Raw genomic sequence first — 19,511 nt, 5'->3', positions numbered from 1 at the left:
TGGGGACATGAACCCAGGTCTTTGCACATGGTCACATATGTGTTCTTTACTGGATGAGCCACTGTGTAAAAACCCAGGTTCAAACCCTTAGCCCCCACTTGCAGGGGGAAAGCTTCTCAAGTGGTGAAGCAGTGTTTTAGGTGCCTCTCTCTGTCCCTGTCTCCCCTCCCTCCCCTCTGTATTTCTGCTTATTTGTATTCAATAAATAAAATTTAAATAATAGTAACAACAGCAACAACAATAATAGTAAAATAGACACTTACAGACCTGCTTCACCACTCATAAGTGTCTCTCCTGCAAGTGGGGATCAGGGATACAAACCCAGGTTCTTGCAATTGGAAATATGTGCACTTAACTGGGTGCACCACTGCCTGGCCCCTGTTATTATTACCATTACTATTTTTATTACCAGAATTATTACTGGGCCTTGGTGCCTGCTCCCAGTGACTTTTTAAAAAAATAGATAAAGGGGAGTCGGGCGGTGGCGCAGTGGGTTAAGCGCACGTGGCGCAAAGCGCAGGGACCGGTGTAAGGATCCCGGTTCGAGCCCCCGGCTCCCCACCTGCAGGGGAGTCGCTTCACGGGCGGTGAAGCAGGTCTGCAGGTGTCTATCTTTCTCTCCCCTCTCTCTCTGTCTTCCCCTCCTCTCTCCATTTCTCTCTGTCCTATCCAACAACAAAGCAACATCAACAATGGCAATAATGACCGCAATGAGGCTGCAACAACTAGGGCAACAAAAAGGGGAAAAAATGGCCTCCAGGAGTGGTGGATTCATGGTGCAGGCACCGAGCCCAGCAATAACGCTGGAGGAAAAAAAAAAAAAAAAAATAGATAAAGACAGAGAGGTATAGAGAAGTAGAAAGAGAGGGTGAAGGAGGTAGAGAGAAAGAGAGAGATACTTGTAGCACTGCTTCACCACTCACAAAATTCCCTCCCTTATAGGTGTGGTCTTTGCACATGGTAACATGTGTGGTAACATGGGTGAATCACCACCTGGCCCCTGACCTTTTTATTTTCAAATAGATAGATAGATAGGTAGATAGGTAGGTAGGTAGATAGATAGATAGATAGGCAAGCAGGAAGAAGGCTTTGTCAAGGCAGGTGCTCTTCACAGCTCACTGGCCTGAACTCCATTCTTCTAAGTGGACATTTTGAAGCAAAGGTTTTCCCCATCAGCCCCCCATGCCCAGCTGGCCCTTGTCTCTCAGCGTACTCATCATCCTCTGAACGTCTAGATGGCAGGTCAAGATGTTTCTGGAGTCTTCCTCTTGCCCTTCACTGTTTTCCCTTAGCATCCCACTTCCATGGCTTGCTCCACTCATCTAACCCAACAGTTTATCTCTGAGCCACTTATGACTCAGTCTCCCCAGGAGGTGGATGGAGCCTGGGATGCAGGTGGGTCAGCCCCCGCCCCAGTTTCCATGTCCTCAGCACCTCAGTGGATTCTCAGTGGAATAGATTAGAATGAACTCACCGCCATAGGGGTGGGTTCTTTATTTAACAGGCAAGGCTCAGTTCAAATAATTAACACCTCTTCATATGAAAATGTGCTAAAAACATTTTTCAGTTTTTCTGCCGAATTGATTAAAACCATGTTTCCATGTTATCAATCCATTCACACCGGTCTCGCCAGCTGTGGCAGATGTTGCCTTCTGTGGAGGAAGAGATTGGCTCCTCTGCTTCCTGGCTAGTGCATTTCTTCACTCCTGTCAGTAATCCACAAAGTGATACAGTCAGCCCTTTGAGGTAATGTGTGTGCATCTGGTACACATCACTGTGGGCACAACATGTTCGCATTGTTTGTCCACTTCCCAGGGTGTCATGTGAACGCTGGTGTGGGTAAAAGAAGAGACCAGAAGCCCCTTCTGTACTACATATGTGCTTAGTCTGTCTCCTTTTTTAAGTTTTTCCTGGGGGGGATTTCAGTACTAAAGTTTCCCTCAGTGCAGTGGAGGCCAGGCTTGAACCTGGGTCACACACATGGTAAAGTAATACACTATCCAAATGAGCTATTTTGTTGGCTTGCTGTCTCCTTTCTTAAATATGGGTCAGCCCACTATTTCCTGCCAGGCACAGTTGCCCCTTGCTGTTGTCCTTCCTCCTTCCCTCCCTCCCTCCCTTCCTCCCTCCCTCCCTCCCTCCCTCCCTTCCTTCCTTCCTCTCCTTTTTCCTTCTCTTTCTTTCCCTTTTAATCAGAGCACTACTATCATTTATGGTAGTGCTAGTAATTGAACCTGAAACCTGGGAGCCTCAGGCTTGAAAGTTGTTTTGTAGAAACATCATGCTATTTCCTGGTCCTGGTGTTCATTTCTTGAAGCCCTTCTTGTTGTGCCAGCAGGGCAGTGAACTCACCTAGCCTTTCTCTCTCCATGGGCAGCAGGTATCTGTATGAAGAGACTCTTGGGCCTCTAATCAGTTTGGTCGACCTGCTGGGACTTCATCTTTGACAGGAGGTGGGCTGGAGGACCTTCTCCCTCTAGGAGTCTCTGAGGCGAGGCATAGTATTTTCCCAGTTCCAGCTTTCTCATATAAATGTTTGTCCTTTGTATCTCCACTATCTTGTGGTTATGATGAAGCCCACACCACATGAAGTTCCCCATCATCACTACCTGCTTGCCCAGGTGAGTGGTGCCGGGATAGCCTGAGGGTGCTTCTTCCCAAGCAAGTGCTCTCTGGGTTGGAGAGAACTCGACTGGAGCCAACCTAGGCTGCTGCATTGGGAGAGGGATCAGGAACTCATGCCGGGCTAGAGAGACTCTGGGACTCTCAGAGCTGGAAGGCAATTCCATGTGTGTTTAATCAGAGAGCAGCTGTATTTATACTCGCCAAGTAGGGTGGAAACAGGATGTGACGTAAGAGAATGGAGCGAACAGAGAGTGGTGGAAATCAGGGTATGACTACTAGGAGAGGGGGCGGAGCAAAAAGACAGTTCGAACCAGCGGGATTAAACCAATGCCCTGCAGGCAGGGCGGTTCTTAGGTAACAGGTTATGTAAATAGACCGCAGCTGGCGTATTGCCCAACAAGTGGCACTGACTTGGCCTCATGGCTGTGTAGCCATCACCAGCCACTACCCACTGAGTCCCTGCTACCCACCTTGCCAAACGGGAACTTGTTAAATAGTGACTTCCCATCCTTTCCTCTCCCAGCCCCCACCAACCATCATTGCACTTTCTGTCTCTATGATTTTGGCCCATTTAAGTACTTCTCTTTGTGTCTGGCTTATTTTACTAAGCTTAATGTCCTCAAGGTTGCCTGAAGTTGACTCATCTTCATTTATTTAAAGGCTGAGTAATAGCCATTGTATGGCTAGACTATATTTTGCTTCTCCATTCATAATTTGCACTTGGACTGTTTCCATGTTTCATTTTTATTCTAAAACATTTTTAATGTGGTACCAGGGAATGAACCCAAGGTTTTGCACATGCATACTACTGCTGAATGGATTCTCTGGCCCAGTTACTACTACTATTACTTCTCCTTTCCTATCCTTTCCCTTTTTTCTTTTTCCTTTTTCCTTTCCTTTCCTTTCCTTTCCTTTCCTTTCCTTTCCTTTCCTTTCCTTTCCTTTCCTGTCCTGTCCTGTCCTGTCCTGTCCTGTCCTGTCCTGTCCTTTCCTTTCCTTTCCTTTCCTTTCCTTTCCTTTCCTTTCCTTTCCTTTCCTTTCCTTTCCTTTCCTTTTCTCTTTCTTGTCCTCCTCCTTTTCCTTCTTCTCCTTCTCCTTCTTCTCTTCCTCCTTCTTTCCTTCTCTTTCTCCCCTCCTCCTCCCTCCTTCTCTTTCTTCTTCTTCTCTTCTTCTTTTGAGAAAATGAAGGGAGACCTTAGCACTACTCCATCACGCATGGAGTTCCCCTTGTTGTGCTCTATATGGTGCCCAGGTTCAAACCCAGAGCCATACACATAGCAAAGCATGCACTCTGCCAGCTGAGCTGTCTCCCAGCACTGTGCTTCCATACTTGAACTAATGTGAATAAAGGTACTATGAGCATGGGTATTCAAGCATCTTTTTATGAGGCCCTGCATTCAACTCTCTTGAGATTTCAGAGGTGGAGTTACTGAATGAAATGGACATTCTGCTTTCAGAGGAGACTGGGAGTTTGCAGGATGACATTTTGTCTTCAGATGCCTGAGGCACCACTATACTATTTTCCACAGGGGCTCCCAGTTTCTTTTATTTTCTTTCTTTCTTTCTTTCTTTCTTTCTTTCTTTCTTTCTTTCTTCTCTTTCTCTCCTTTTTTCTTTTGACTTCAGGGTTATCTCTGGGGCTTGCTGCCTGCACTACAAATCCACTGCTCTTGGCAGCCATTTTTTCCCACCCCCTGATGAGGAAGGTGTCTGGGGGTAGCCCTCAGAGGTAAAGGTTCCAGAAAACCTGCCCTGGCATGTGTCCTCTCCACTCCAAGTTGTCCAGATCTCAAGTTTTGGGAGTGATTTCTGTGTCACCCCAACCATAGACTCCCTCTCTGGAACTCTTTGGTCCTTAGAACCTTTGGGGCACAAATTTGGTCCCCCACCCAACCTGCCTCTGCAGGAGGTATACTCTTGCTCCTTATTAGTATTCATTACTTTTCTGGTGACATGTGACCCTCTCAAAACCCCAGCACTGTCGTGGGCCCTTTGCAACCCCATGCTGTGCCTTCTAGGCCAGGGAGGAGGGGGAAGGGGCTGGGCACTGACCACTCCTCTCCTTGGTGATGGAAGGATAGCAGCTGGACCTCAGGTTGGCAGAAGTATGCATACCACCCTACCTGCCAGCACCCTCAGAGACCTGTCCTCTCCTGTTTCCTCCCCCTGCAGGAACATTCGTCTCAGCCTTCACTGTACTGTGTGGAGCCCGCACCGACCTCCCAGACAAGCACGTGTGCTGCGTCTTCTGGCTGAACATTGCGGCGGCCCTTATCCAGATCCTCACGGCCATCGTCATGGTGGGCTGGATCATGAGTATCTTCTGGGGCATGGACATGGTCATCCTTGCTAGTGAGTAGCTCCCCCCACTCTACTGCCCAAGCAGGGCTGGAGGAAGGGCAGGGCCAGAACAGTGGTGGACATAGTGAGGCCTGCTCCTCTCCTGAGACATCCCCTGGGTCCTCACTAGAGCTGGACCACCTGGAATGAGGAGGTGGGTAGTCCTCCCCATATACCCAGCCTTGGCTTCTGCAGGGGATCCTTTGTACAGACAGACAGAGACCTGGGTCAGACATACCAATAAGAGACACACTGAGCATTGCATGTGCCAAGGAAGTGGCCCAGCTGACAACACTGGGCAGCCAACATGTAACTCAAGCAAGTTCACACGATCTGTCTCTCTATCATGAAATTTCCAGAAAGAAGGAAAATAGACACTGGGTACATTTTCCACAGGAAATATTTGTAACTTCGTCCAAGATTGCTACAATAGCAAATCTCCACCAGGTCCCCATTTTCTTGAGAAATAATGAGCACACATCACGATATAAGACCAAGGCACACAGCATGATGGTTTGGTTTACAGATATTCTGAACTGATTGCCACTGTCAGTTAAGTTAGCATCCATCTCATCCTATACATAGAATAAAATGAAAGGAAGGAAAGGAAAATAATCTTTGTGCTCAGAACTCTTAGGATTTACCTTCTTAACAATTCCTCTACGTATCACACAACAATCTAATCGACAGTTGCCACATTGTAAATTCCATCCCTGTTTTCATTTCTTGTTCTTGAGTTCATTGCCTTATCCTCTAATGTCTATTCTTTCCTGTGTTTTGCTACTGTTGGGTTCAGTTTATTCTTCTTCCAGTTCCTTAAGGTGTAATGGCCAGTTGTTGATTTGGGTCCTTCTTGCTATCTAATGTAAGCATTTATTTCTACAAATGTCCCTCTCATACTGCTTTTGCTGCATCTTGTGAGTTCTGGTTCACTCTATTTCTATTTACATTTGTCTCAAGAAGTGATTTTACTTCCCCTTTAATTCCCTCTTCAATCCACTGGTTGTCAGGGGAGTGCTGTTTCCATTTCCATGTGTTTCTGTATTTTTCTTTTGCTAATGATTTCTAGTTTTATGCCGCTGTGGCCAGGGAAGATGTTCTGGTATGACTTTATTCTTCTTGAATTTGTTAAGGTTTGTTTTGTGGCCTACCATATGGCCAGTCCTAGAAAATGTGTCATGTGTACTTGAGAAGAATGTGGATTCTGCTGCTGGTGAATAGAATGTTCCGTCTGTGTTAGTCTCATTTGGATGATAGCACAGTCTCCTTATATCGAAGCATTTTGCTTATGGCACTCAGTGAATGGGTGATCTTCACCACCAAACAAGAAAGGCAAACCTGATTCAGACACAGCATTGTTTTGTGAGAGGGCACAACGTTACAGAATCAAGTTTACTAATGACGATTTAACATTTTAAATATAACCTAGCAAGAGCTTAACGTTGACACTATCTATTCCAAGCAGCCATGCATGTCACCTTGTGCCCTGATTCACGTTCCTTGTCGTTTCACACATTCTATCTACCTCATCAGGCCACAGTTCCTCACTAACAGGGATCACATATACTCAGGCACCTTGCTTTCCTGTCCCACCCCACACTTCTCACTGTGTCCTACTCCCAACAAAACCACTCATGGATAATATTGTCAGTGCCAAACATAAGCTGTACCAGGTAAGGGTAGAGGCAGAAGAGAAAGTCTAGGGTTTAGGGAGCCGTAGAATGATCTAGAAAGATCTCTAGTGAACTCAGCCTGAGTTCAGTGTCCTCTGCCTTTTTTATGCTTTTTTTTTTTTATGCAGTCCCTATGCCTACACTGAACTTCTCTGTTCCAGTCTCTTGGAAACAGAGTTGGCAGTCAGCTGAGGTAAAGAACAAACACCTCATCACAGACCCCTGCAAGCGTCAACCCGGCTTTGACCTAGCACGTTATGATTGGGCCCTCCTCAATCGCTATCGAGTAAATGCAGTTGTTGAATTATGTGTAAAATTTCTCAGTTTTTGAGAAATGTTATGCATGTACAAACTATATTTACTGTAGAATGTAAAACATTAATCCCCCAATAAAGGAAAAAAAAATAACAAAAAAAAATTCTTAGTTTTTTGCAAAACACTGTCACCGCAGCCTGGGTTCTCCTCTACCATCTTGTCCTGTGCCTTTGTACCTATTCACTCAAAGGCTGAATAACTATCATTCTTGAAATGAGCCAACAGCTAGGGTCACTATGAATAGCAATGGGATGCATCCTGGAATGACTGCTTTGAAGAAATGAGCCTCAGATGACTTGCTAGCCATTACTTCTAGTAGATAGGTGCATAGTGGCTGTTATTTCTGACATCACTCTAGCTTCTGTACAAATAAAGGTGATTTATTGTGTCCTTTACAGAACATAAGGTGTTGCCTAGGGTGTCATCAACTAACATACTCATCTAGGAAAAAATATGAAGACACATCTCAGAGAAATGGAAACTGAAATAGAAGCTAAAACAAAAGCTTATGAGCACATTGCTCTGTTTACAGTAATAACAATAAAATACAGTCAGCTACAGCTTGTCTCAGTTATGAAGCTCTGTGGTCACATCTTTCTACTACCCTACCCATGGCAGACATCACCAATTGATCACACTTTCTGTTGAATAGTCTCACTTGTTCTCAGCACAGAGCTTAGGCAGTCACTACCAATTGAGCGGAAATGTGGGCATGGCTGAGAAATGGAAGGCAGGGGAGCATTGGAGAGTTTCTCCGTAGCAACTTCCTAGACAGGGGAGCCCTTTGATACGTTGTTGTGGGCTTGGGTTCCCTCTATAAACCCCTGCACCATGGCCCAGATTCCACTGTGTACCCTCCCTCCTTATAATCTCTGCAGTCTCTCTGACCTGTTTTTACACTTTCTCTTTCTCCTGTTCCTCATGCTGCCTCACACCTCTGTGCCGTCACAGTTTCCCAAGGTGAGTTTGTTGTTGGATGAATGCCCCCTTTCACTCCCAACACTAACTATCTCAGCTGGTCAATAAGTTCTTATGTCTCTTTTCCTTTTGGGAAATGCTTATACACAGACAAAAGTGGAGGGGCTGGTACACTCAGTCCCTAACTGCTTAGACTGACTTCAATAATGGTCATACCTACTTCATTTATTTCATTTATTATATATTCACATGCCCTGCATTTCCACACTGGGTTATTGACATCTAAAAGCGATGGGGGGGCAGGAGGCCATCACCCCACAGAGTGTGCACTGTGCTATGCCGGCCACCATGTGGAGCATCTGCACAGGGCAGCTGTGTGAGTGGGAGGAGCAGTGCTGCTGTGTCTCTCCTTTTTATCTCTGCTTATCTCTTTGTCTCTTCCTCTCTGTCTCTCATCCTCATTCCTCATGGAGGAATCCTTCAGGCATGGAGTCCCAGACACAACCCTGGTGGCAATCAAATCAAATCAAAATAAAAAAAAACTGATGAATGATTTGGCAAATTAAAAAAAAAAAGGAAGCTCCTCAGTGGGCTGTTATCAGCTGATATGGTGGCACCTACTCAGAAAATTCTACTCATCTCATCCCTAAATATTGCAGTTTTTTAAAATGTAACTACAATGTCTTTTCTTCTCTCTTTAAAAAAAATCTTTTTATTTTATTTATTATTGAATAGAGACAGAAATTGAGAAGGGAAGCCAGAGAGATACCTGAACGCCTGCTTCACCACTTGTGAAGATTCTTCCCTGCAGGTGGGGACCAGGGGCTTGAACCTGGGTCCTTGTACACTGTAATGTGTGCACTTAAATAGATGCACCACCACAGCCCCCCTTTTAGCTCCCCTCTTTTTATTATCTTAATTTATTGGATAGAGGGGGTGGGGTGGTAGTGCAGCGGGTTAAGCGCACATGGCACGAAGTGCAAGTGTAAGGATCCTGGTTCAAGCCCTGGGGTGGGGTGTGTCTCTTCATAAGTGGTGAAGCAGGACTGCCAGTGTCTATCTTTCTCTCCCTCTCTCTGTCTTCCTGTCCTCTCTCAATTTCTCTCTGTCCTGTCCAACAGTAACAACAAAAACAACAAGGGCAACAAAATAGAGAAAATGGCCTCCAGGAGCAGTGGATTCATAGTACAGACACTGAGCCCCAGTGATAACCCCAAAGGCAAAAAAAAAAAAATTCTTGGATAGAGACAGCCAGAAATCGATAGTATAGGGGGAGATAGAGACACCTGCACCCCTGCTTCACTTGTGAAGCTTTCCCCCTGCAGGTGGAGACCGGGAGTCTTGAACCTGGGTCCTTATGCACTGTAACATGCACACTCAACCTGGCGCACCACACCCAGTTCCTTTTCTCTTCTTTTGTTTTGGTCTGGTTTCCAGATCTACTTTTTTTTTTTTTTTTCCAGACAGAAAGAGAGAAAGACACCAAAGCACCAAAGCTTCCCTCAGTGCAGTGGGGGCTAGGCTCAAACTGGGTTATGTCCATGACAGTGAGCAATCTAAGTGATCTATCTTGCCAACTCAAGAAAAATTCTCTCATCCTCTCTCTCATTCAGAATATACTACTGTTGGTACTTTGTCCAGATCACTGCTCATGGTGGTGCTGGGGATTAAACATGGGACCTCAGAGTCTCAGGCATGAGAGTCTTTTGCAGAACTGTTATGCTGTCTCCCCCACCCCCTGCCCACCCAGTAGCTTTTCAGACCCACATAAACTAGTAACCATGTCTCTGTATCGGCAGTGGTCAGCTTTTCCCAATAGTCTTGTCACTGTCAAAGCCTGGGTCCACTTCACCTGGGTCCCTGATGTCCAGGTGACTCAGCACAGTCATGCCATCCATATCCTGTGAATTCCATCTCCCCTCACTGTCCACATTTCCCAGAGACCCACAACTTGGGGAAGTGACCTTCTTGAAGCTCTGGCACCTTCTTGAAGCTCTGCATTGAGGAGTCATGCCGGGGCAGGCACTCGAGTATGGTGACTTCAGGAACACATCGTAACCCCCCAAGCCCCACTGCAGACCCCCTGCTCTCGTACACTCCCTCAAACCAGGAGCTCTACACTTCTCCAGCCACAGTTTTGCTTCCTGTGTAGAGGCCAGTCATTCATACTTTAGTGTGAATCAGTCTCCCATATGGTCTTGTGTGGGGCAGGAGGCTGGAGAAACCAGGAAGGAATCAGGTCTCCAGCCAACTCTTTTCTGCTCCTCCCACAGGCTACAAGGAGCAAGGCATCCCACAGCAGCTGTGAGGCCGGGCGCTGCGAGAAGTCCGCGGTGGTCCCTGAAGCTTGTTCAGGAAGCGGTGGGCTCCAGGACCTTCTCTTCTGCTGTCTCCTGGATCTGGAGTGGAAAGGGGAGCGGGGGGAGGGTGTTACATTTTTGAAACACATTTATTTATTTGGAAAATGCACCTGCTTTAGACGGCAAATGCTGCCGGTCTTTCTGCCCCTTCCAGAAAGCGCCCAGAGCATCTTCAGTGGGGTGAGGGCTGAGGGCGGGGAACGCTGCTGATAGAGAGACAGAGATCTCTCCCCTCCTGGCATCGTCCCTACCTCACCCGCACACCTGCCTGGAGCTGGGTCAGAGGCGGGTGAGTGGTTCTCTAGTGCCCAGGCGCTTGTGTTCTGGCCCCGCCCCCAGCGCAGCCCCCCCCCCCCAACCCTGCCGGCAGGACACCCCCTCCCAGAAACAGTCCCTGGAGTCGCCGGCCCGATGGCTCTAGGAATTCAGGAACGTAGCCTGTGCTGAGAAAGAGGACAGGAGACACTTGTTACCCACTTGTGATACCTTGGGGAGGGAGGGGCGACTCTGGGACAATGCCCCACCTTCAGATCCGGGTCTTTCCGCAGAGAAACATGCAATTGATCAGACCGGCTGGGGGCGCTGCTGAGTGTGAGCACCCCCACCCTCAGTTTAAACACAACTTAAATAAGCGGGACAAGGGGGCAATGGCGGTGCTGGGGGCAAGAGAGGGCACATTAGAACATCCTTAATGTTTAAAAAAACATTTGGATGGGATGTGAACCTCTGTCTGAATGTTCTTGCAAACAGTAGTCACTTGGGAGGAAGAGCAATGACTACATGTCTCTTCTCTCTCTCTCTCTCTTTCTCTCTCTCCCTCTCTCTCTGTCTCTTGCATCACAGGGGCATGAACCCAACTCTAGGCTGACTTTTTTCAGCTAGAAAAAGAGACAAGAAACAGGGAAAGTCACTGAAATTTCTTCCAATTCGGTGGGTTGGGGGGCCAAGCCCAAACTGTGTGCACGACCCAGGTGAGCTGTTTGCCGGGCTTCAGTTGTCAGTTTCCTATTCATCCTAACTGCGGACTCATGACCCCTGTGGTTCTTTTCTCCTTGCTAAATGAAAATGCTTGAGGAGCCCACAGCCAGAAATCACCCCCTACTCCACCAGGAGCAGCTTGGGGATCCTCTGCTTACATGGTATTTTCCCAAAACCCCTGTCTGGAGCATCGCCCACCTGTCTGCTCCACCCACTGGGTTTTCTGATGACAGTTCTGCCCTTAGGGGTTTCGGGCATCCTTGGAGAAAGCGAATCCCCTCGGGTCACTCTCCCATGCCTAGATGCCCCCCACCCCTTCCCATGGAGGCTGGTTCTGGCTCCCAGCAGCTGTCTCCTCTTAGCTGTCCCTACAATCTCATGCCATTTGGCTGCGCTTTGGGGACACGTGGCTCTTTCTTTATTCAGCCCCCATGGTCCTTTCCTGCATCAGCTGAGGGGGCAGAGGTAGCATTTTATGGTGGATGTCTAGTGACATGATCCTGACTTGGATGGGGTTTTCTCAAGTGACAGGTATCACTGTGAGCCCCAGTGTAGGATGACTGAATATGGGGTTTGGTGTGTTTAGGAAGATGGCTCCCCTCCACAGTGCCTCTCCACTTCTCCAGCTCCCCTCCTTCGATCTCCTCACACTTTTTGGCTGCTTTTCCACCTGGAGAAGGCCCTGCCTCATGGGCCGAGTCAGCTCTCAAGGGTCACTCCTCATGCAGAGCATGGTCTCAGCGTTGTCACCTTCCATAGAGAAAGGGTCAGGGTGTCCTGTGGAGAGTCCTCCCACACCACCACCTTCGCTGGGACTTGGTGCCTGCACAATGAATCTGCTACTCCTGGAGGCTTTTATTTTTCTTTTTATTCTTTATTATTTATTTTTGGATATAACAGAAAAATTGAGAGGGGGGAGAGAGAGGGAAGAGAGACGCCTGTAGTACTGCTTCGCCACTCATGAAGCTTCCTCCCTGTAGATGGGAACTTGGGGGTTGAACCCAAGTCCTTGCACCTGGTAATGTGTAAACTCTACCAGGTGTGCCATCACTGCCATCTCTTGGCCCTGGATTTAATGTATCAAACCCCAGTCAGCTGGCAATGAGGGCTCTCCCACCTGCAAGTGCTGGACTCACTCCCAGTCCTCTAGTGACAGAGCTAGGCTTCTCTTGATGGCACAGCGCTCAAGGGACATGCCAGAAAGGCAGGACCCTGGTTCAAGTTCAGCTGGTCATGGATGAGACTTCAGTAGAAGATCTGCTGGTCTGGGATCACAGGCACGTCCAGAGTTTCATAGTGACTGATGGCTTCTAGGACCTGATGGTGACTCTGGGGTCAGAGTGGCAGGTCCTTCCTGCCAGAGCAGGACCCTGGAGCTAGAGCAAGTCACCTGGTGGCCTGGGAGTGGCCTACAAGGCTGTGGAGACTGATGACTGAAGTGGGTTTACAGCTGAGGACAGAGTTCCTTGTAGCAGCAGATGTGTGGTTGTGGGGCTGCAGGCTGGAGCACCAGGACTATGACTCCCTTCAGTTCCAGCCCCCATCAGGAAAGAAGTGGCCCTTGGGTGGTTGCAGCCTCTGGCCTCAGCTGAGGGGAGGGCAGAATGTTCAGCACAACCTTCTGACATCAGTCCTGGCCCAGTGTGGAGCACTGTTCATCCTGTGATGCTGTCTGCGACCTGGTGGGGCATCTGTGCCACCATACTGAGCTTTCAGACAGCACAACTGAGGACTCAAGTGAAAAGGCCTGGTTCTCAAACATCTAGGGCTCATCTGGAGTTTGTCCTCTGGAGACCTTGTCCTCTCAGATGTGATGGGGTGAGACAAACGCACAAACCAGAAGAAGGAAAGGAGGAAGGATGGAAGGAAGCAAGCAAGCAAGAAGAAAAGGATGAACCAGAAGGAGGCCACAACACACTGTCACACTGTTGTCACCATCCTGGGAAACTCTTGGACCTATCTCCCTCTTCGTTGGCAGGCCCCAAACACTGACACCCCCCCCCCCATCATCGTATAGCTGTGGTAGTTAGAGCCGGAGCTGCTGTGCTAGGAGCTACAGAACCACACCCCTGGACACCTCTCTGGAGTTCCAGTCACTCTGGCCCCAGTATCTTCCAGATGTAGCCAGGACTCCAGCCTCACCCAGAACTGAGGCTGAGGACCAGCAGCCAGAAGAGGGCTGGGCTGAAAGGAGGTACAAAAAGCAACATACTGCTAGCATTTTCCCCTGTGAGGAACTGGGAACTGATCTCAGAACCTGCACTGGCCTCAGAGCTAAATCCTCAGGCATGGGAGGCCTTGCCCAGGCCTGGGTGCTGGAAGGAAGGTGGAGGCAGTACTGACTGAGGTTGTCCTGGACCAGCAAGGCTCTAAGAACCCAAGCCCAGCAGTCTGACATGCTTTCCTTAGGAGTCTTCAGTCCTGTCCAGAGGGGCTGAGTTTTTCTCAGTGACCCCCATTTGGCTTGAATCCAGCCCCTCTTGGGCCTCCAGCCTGAGCCTGAGAGATGTTCCAATTGGTCCCCACACCCTCTCCAGGCTTCTGTGGCACAATGGCCATCTTGCTGGTGACACTGGCAGAGAAAGCCTCCAGCACGGTGTGAATAGTTGGGATTGCCAGACTGAAGTGGAGCTTCAGTTCGTGGCCGCTGTTTTCCCTGTTGTTAGTGAGTCTGAGATTAGAAGGAGGTTAACATGTTTAAAGAAACTCCTTGTCACACAGAGATTGGGACCCTGAGGAACCCAAGCCCCAAGATGATAAGACAGGCTCTTATCTCAGTGACCCTTATGTGACCCAGGCCATACCTCAGGCACAGCCTCCCTGTTGGGTATTTGTGCCTCCAGTGACTTCCCAGTGTGCACGAGTGTGGGTCTGAGAGGCCTGTGGTAAGGCCTGTGAGAAATGGAGCCAAAGATGCAACTTCCTTGTGGCTTCACACTGCATGCCCGTCTCTAGTAAGAGTCAGGTGAGTAGAAGTGGAAGGAAGTGTGACAGCTGTGGGTTCCTCTCCTTCCACAGAACTTCCAGTGTGTTTAGTGGGTGAGGAGGTAGGCAGGTCTCGAGGGAGGTACTGCCATCTTCCCAGGCAGCTGTGTAACCTCAGGCTTCTGGATCCCTAGCAGCTCTCTCCCTGTTCAATGCTCAGCACTTCAGAATGTTGTTGAGACCACAGAGCTGTGGAAGTTCATGCTCAAACTCTTGTGGGTTCCCCTCCTTCAGTTCTACACAGAGATAGGATGAACCTCTCTGGGGACTGGTAGAGAAACCCCAACCAGAGTGACCTCAAGTTGTTTGTTCCTACTGTGTGATATTCTGTGAGCTGGGGACAGAGGAACCCAAGCAGCTGCCATTTTTGTTGTTTCTGCTAAAGGGATGGAGGGTGAGCATTATCCAAGCAAGGGAGGGAAGGTGGCAAGGTTGGGGGGTGGGGGGTGCTCACTGTGCAGGCCCCACAACACAGAGGTTGACCCCCCTGACTAACAACAAAAACATGTCGCCCCTCATTTCTTTTCCTTCTCCTTTCCCTTCCCCTCCTTCTCCTCCTTCTTTTGCCTCCAGGATTATTGCTGGGGCTCAGTGTCTGCACTACAAATCCACTGGATGTTATTTTTTCCCTTTTGTTGACCTTGTTTATTCTTGTTGTTATTACTGTCATTGGATAGGACAGAAAGAAATCGAGAGGAGGGAAGACAGAGAGGGGGAGAGAAAGATAGACACCTGCAGACCTGCTTTACCACTTGTGAAGCGACCCCCCTGCAGGTGGGGTGCCAGGAACTCAAACCAAACTGGGATCCTCACGCAGGTCCTTGCGCTTCAGGCCATGTGCATTTAACCTGCTCTGCCACTGCCCAGCCCCCCCATTTCTACTCCCCTCAATTCTCTCACCACTGAGAGCCTGAGGTTGATCAGTTGTAAATTCCCATCTCTAGTCTCTCTCCTTCCATGCCTGGCTTTGCCAAAACTCCACCCACCCAGACTGGTCTGGCTGACTCCTCACCTCATTTTTACTTTCTCCTGGGTAGAAGCACAGACACTCAAAGGCATGTGTGGACACACCCACACTGGAACCTGGGCACACACCCTCTCAGGTGCATCCTCACTGCGCTGCAGCTGCTGGTGAAGACCAGATTGGCTCTGGGACTGACGTCTACAAAGAGCCCTGGCACTCTCTGCAGGCCGCTCCCTCTAGCGTGGGCTCTGGCTGGTGGCTCATTTTGCCCTCACTGTTCACACAAGGGGCCCAGATGCAGGCTTTTTTTATCTTTCTCCTTGGTCTCTGCGAACCTTACCTCCCACCCCTGCAAACCTCAGCTTGGCTTCTGTAGCAGGCGAAGTGGGACTGTAAGAGAGGAAGCAACAGTGGTCTCTCCCGAGAACTACAGTCATTCCTCTCTTCTAAGTCCCCTTTTCTGCCCCAATGTAGGAAGCAATGAAGGGAGGAGGGGGCGACAGAGGTAATGCACGCCATTTTCTGGGTTAGCCCCTAACAGGATCAGCCAAGAGGTTACCGTGTGATGGTGGCTGTCAGCCCAGGGCCCTTTATGGGGACACTCAGGAGTTCTCTTTATGGGATGAGTTCCATGCTGTTGAACCTGGTGTCATTAAGGACACACACACACACACACACACACACACACACACACACACACACTGAGAGACAGAAGACAGAGACAGAGGGAGAGAGAGAAAGAAGACTGGTTCTGTGTGGATTTGCTGAATTTATATCTGGATAAATGTTGTGATTTGCAGTTTTGGGATATTGTGATGGACTTTGGGTCTCTTCTTTCTGTGAAATTAATGGCTGTACATTCATATTGTTCTCCAAGAAGACCCACTCTTTCACCTCTCAGGACTTTTTTTTGGTCTCACTTCCACCCAGACCTGCTGGGAATCCATTTCACCATCTTCCCTCCAGAAGTCAGCCCAGTGAAGGGGCCTTTAGACTTTCTCAGCTCCAAGAGAGAAAACGTTCTAATATCAGGACTTAAGGAAGCTTCCAGACTTCTCCTGACCCAGACCTCCTGGGACCCAGGCCTGCTCCTGCTTCACTTTCCCAGCACCATTAGGACCAACCCCTGGCCTGTTTTCTGCTGCTCGAGTCTCCACAGCACCCCCTAGGTGCTGAGCAAGGCCCCAATTTTTCCAGTGTTCTGCCAGCTTAAAAATGTGTAACTTAAGCAGCATTCCTGTACAAGTCATGAAAAACACCACTTGTGACAAAAAAAAACCTTGTACATAGCCCCATGTACATACTTATACATATACTCACGCTCTTATTATAAATATATAAAGCATGGCATCTCCCTGCATTCCAAGTTGGTGTCTGTTTTTTTAAATCCTGGAAATATGACTTTGGAAACCTTTTCTCCCTTTCTCTCTTTTCTATGTAATAAACATTCATGTGCCCTCCTGGTGGTTTCTCACATCCTTGTGTCCTTTTCTTTCCTTCTTTATTTCAAAGATTTATTTACTAGTGAGAAAGAGAGGACTAAAGCATATACAATGTCAAGGATTCAGAACCTCATGTTTGCAAGTTTGACACTTTATCTACTGTATCATCTCCCAGGCCATGGCCCCTTCCCTTCCCTTCCTTCCCCTCCCCTCCTTCCCCTCCCCTCTCCTTCCCCTCCCCTTCCCTCCTTCCCCTCCCCTCCTTCCCCTCCCCTCTCCTTCCCTCCTTCCCCTCCTCTCCCCTCCTTCCCCTCCCCTCCTTCCCCTCCCCTCCCCTTCCCTCCTTCCCCTCCCCTCCCCTTCCCTCCTTCCCCTCCCCTCCCCTCTTCTTCCCTCCTTCCCCTCCCCTCCCCTCTTCTTCCCTCCTTCCCCTCCCCTCCCCTCTTCTTCCCTCCTTCCCCTCCCCTCCCCTCCCCTCTTCTTCCCTCCTTCCCCTCCCCTCCCCTTCCCTCCTTCCCCTCCCCTCCTTCCCCTCCCCTCCCCTTCCCTTCCCTCCTTCCCCTCCCCTCCTCTCCCCTCCCCTCACCTTCTTTCCTCCTCTTCTTCCTCCTCCTTTAAATTGTCACCAGGGTTATCACTAGGACTTAGCACCAGTGCTATGAATCTACCAATCCTGGCGGCCATCCGCCCCCCTTTTTTCCCTTTCCTTTTTCCTTTTTTTTGGATAGGACAGAGAAAAATTGAGAGGGGGAGTTAGAGAGGGAGAGAGAAAGACAAACACTTGTAGACCTGATACATTACTCGTGAAGTGTCTCCCCCTGCAGGTGAGGAATGGGGAATCAAATCTGGGCATTTGCACATGGTAACATGTACTCAACTGGGTGTGCCACTGCTTAGCTTTCTCTTCTCTTCCCTCCCTTATTCTCTCCTCTCCTCCCTCCCCCACCTCCTCTCTCTTCCTTCTCAACAGAGCACTGCTTAGCTCTGGTGGCACTGGAGATTGAACCTGGGACCTCTGAACCTCAGAATCCTTTCACTTTCTTCCTTCCTTCCTTCCTTTTTTTTTTTTAATTAATGAGAAAGATAGGAGGAGAGATAGAAAGAACTAGACATCACTCTGGTATATGTGCTGCTGGGGATTGAACTCAGGACCTCATGCTTGAGAGTCTGATGCTTTATGCACCACCTCCTGGACCATGAACCCTTTCACTTTCTTAACAGAACAACTCTTCTATTACCTTTTCAAATGTCTTTCCTGCCCTGTAGTGAGTGCCTGCTTTTGGCTCTCCTTTCCTTCTGTAGGGTGCCCTATTCAAAGATGACCCTCACCTATTTTCAGACATATTTCTCCATTTCCCTGTCTCCCAGAAGACTTGAAAGAGTGACCCTTCACAAGGCAAAGTTCTGATGAAGTGGTCCCTCTGCTAACGGGAATGTGCACATGGAATGAATTGAGCTCCAGGCCTCAGACTGCATTTACTAAGAAGTATCCGAATGAACTTCCCTCCCTTCTCATGCTCACCAGACTTGGTGCTGAGAGAACTGTGTGTGTGCGCGCGTGACGTACATATTTGTCAAGTCTCCTGTGTCAATGAGAAGGAGGATAAGAGCAGTTGGGATTTATCCCTCACTGCACAGCTTTAATGAGTAACTGATGCTGCTTTGCAAGACTGGATGGAACAGTCCAAGACCCAGCTCCATTTTTTATTATTCCAATAATTGAATGAAGGCCTGGTGAGCTTATCAGATTTGTAGACGAAAGGGAAATGACTCTATTAGCTGAACAAATCAAAAGGCAAAAGGCTCCTGACAGGCAGAGACACGCTAACAAGATGGAATCTAATCATATTAAATGAAATAGTTGGCTTGGAACTAAGAAGCCTCTGTGCCTTCCTCAGACCTTTGGGTTATGGGATAGGTACCCTGAGTTCAGCAGCCCTGATATGCACTGGGGTCCATGCTGAGGCCACAGTTCTGGGGTTGCACTGAGCATTGGGTATTCTGGGGGCAGAGCAGGGGTTTCCAAGTGTGAATGTTGCTACTCAAATCTCAAGATAAGGTACCATATCTTACAATTTCTCAGTAAGCCCAGGACCCTGAGGAACTGGTGATCCTGGCCCACACTGGTTACTGAGAGATGCTGTGGTCTTAAGGGTCTTGAGGCCACCCTTGAGCCCACTTCAAAGTACAACTGTTCAGTGAGACTCCAAGTCCCATACAAAAACCCCTTTCATGCAAGGGCCTCAAAATGTGTCTACAATAGACTCCAATCACTGCTAAAGCCAGGAAGAACTTAATGTCCAACACAGCATAATGACACAAGACTCATCCAAAGTTACCCCAGAGAGCCACTTTTCTTCCTTCCTCCATGTACTTCTTCCTTTTATCCTTTCTTCCTCTTTCCCTCCCTCCTTCCTTCTCTCATCTTCTGCCTGCATGATTAGCCTGTGAATTTTTTGCAAATTCAAGATTTCACTGCTCTCAGGTCAGTTTTTTAAAAATTCAAATAGAGACACCACAGCACCAGTGTTTTCTCCAGTGCTATGGTGTCAGGGTTTGAATCTGGGCCACATCAGCCTTACCTGATGAGCTATATCTCTTACCCTCAAGAGGTATTACATCATCATATGCATAATAAGATATTCAGTGTTCTCAGATTATGCTTGGAGTGCCCTGGGCTGGAGAATTCTTTCTGCAGAACTGTCCATCTTAAGGGTTGGTGAGAAGGCTTGTTGGAAGCAGAAGTGAACATTTTAGCCCTGCCACAGGAAGGAAACATCCTTTAGGCACTCAGAGACTTCTCCTACTCCAATCTGCTCACCTCAGGAAAAACTGAGCTAGTTGGTGTTGCTGTCCTGTGGACTAGGCTTGGATAATTTCTGAAGGAGCCCGGCCCTCAGAGTTGGTGTGA

General features: G+C 48.5%; 1 protein-coding gene across 1 annotated transcript in view; it reads left to right on the top strand.

Annotated features, from left to right (window-relative positions):
- The window catches only part of STUM (stum, mechanosensory transduction mediator homolog), an 81,698-nt gene extending 65,081 nt beyond the window's left edge, over nt 1–16,617 (top strand). Inside the window, exons 2-3 of the mRNA XM_016193102.2 lie at nt 4,798–4,977; nt 10,145–16,617. Of these exons, the coding sequence (XP_016048588.1) occupies nt 4,798–4,977; nt 10,145–10,179 (215 nt within the window). The 3' untranslated portion in view covers nt 10,180–16,617. The remainder of the gene's footprint in view (nt 1–4,797; nt 4,978–10,144) is intronic.
- The last annotated feature ends 2,894 nt before the right edge of the window (nt 16,618–19,511 follow it).

Source organism: Erinaceus europaeus, chromosome 6 (assembly GCF_950295315.1).
Source record: "Erinaceus europaeus chromosome 6, mEriEur2.1, whole genome shotgun sequence".
In the NCBI taxonomy this organism is placed as follows: Eukaryota; Metazoa; Chordata; class Mammalia; order Eulipotyphla; family Erinaceidae; genus Erinaceus; species Erinaceus europaeus.
The sequence above is the reverse complement of the archived record's forward strand: the minus strand, read 5'-3'. Positions and strand labels throughout refer to the sequence as shown.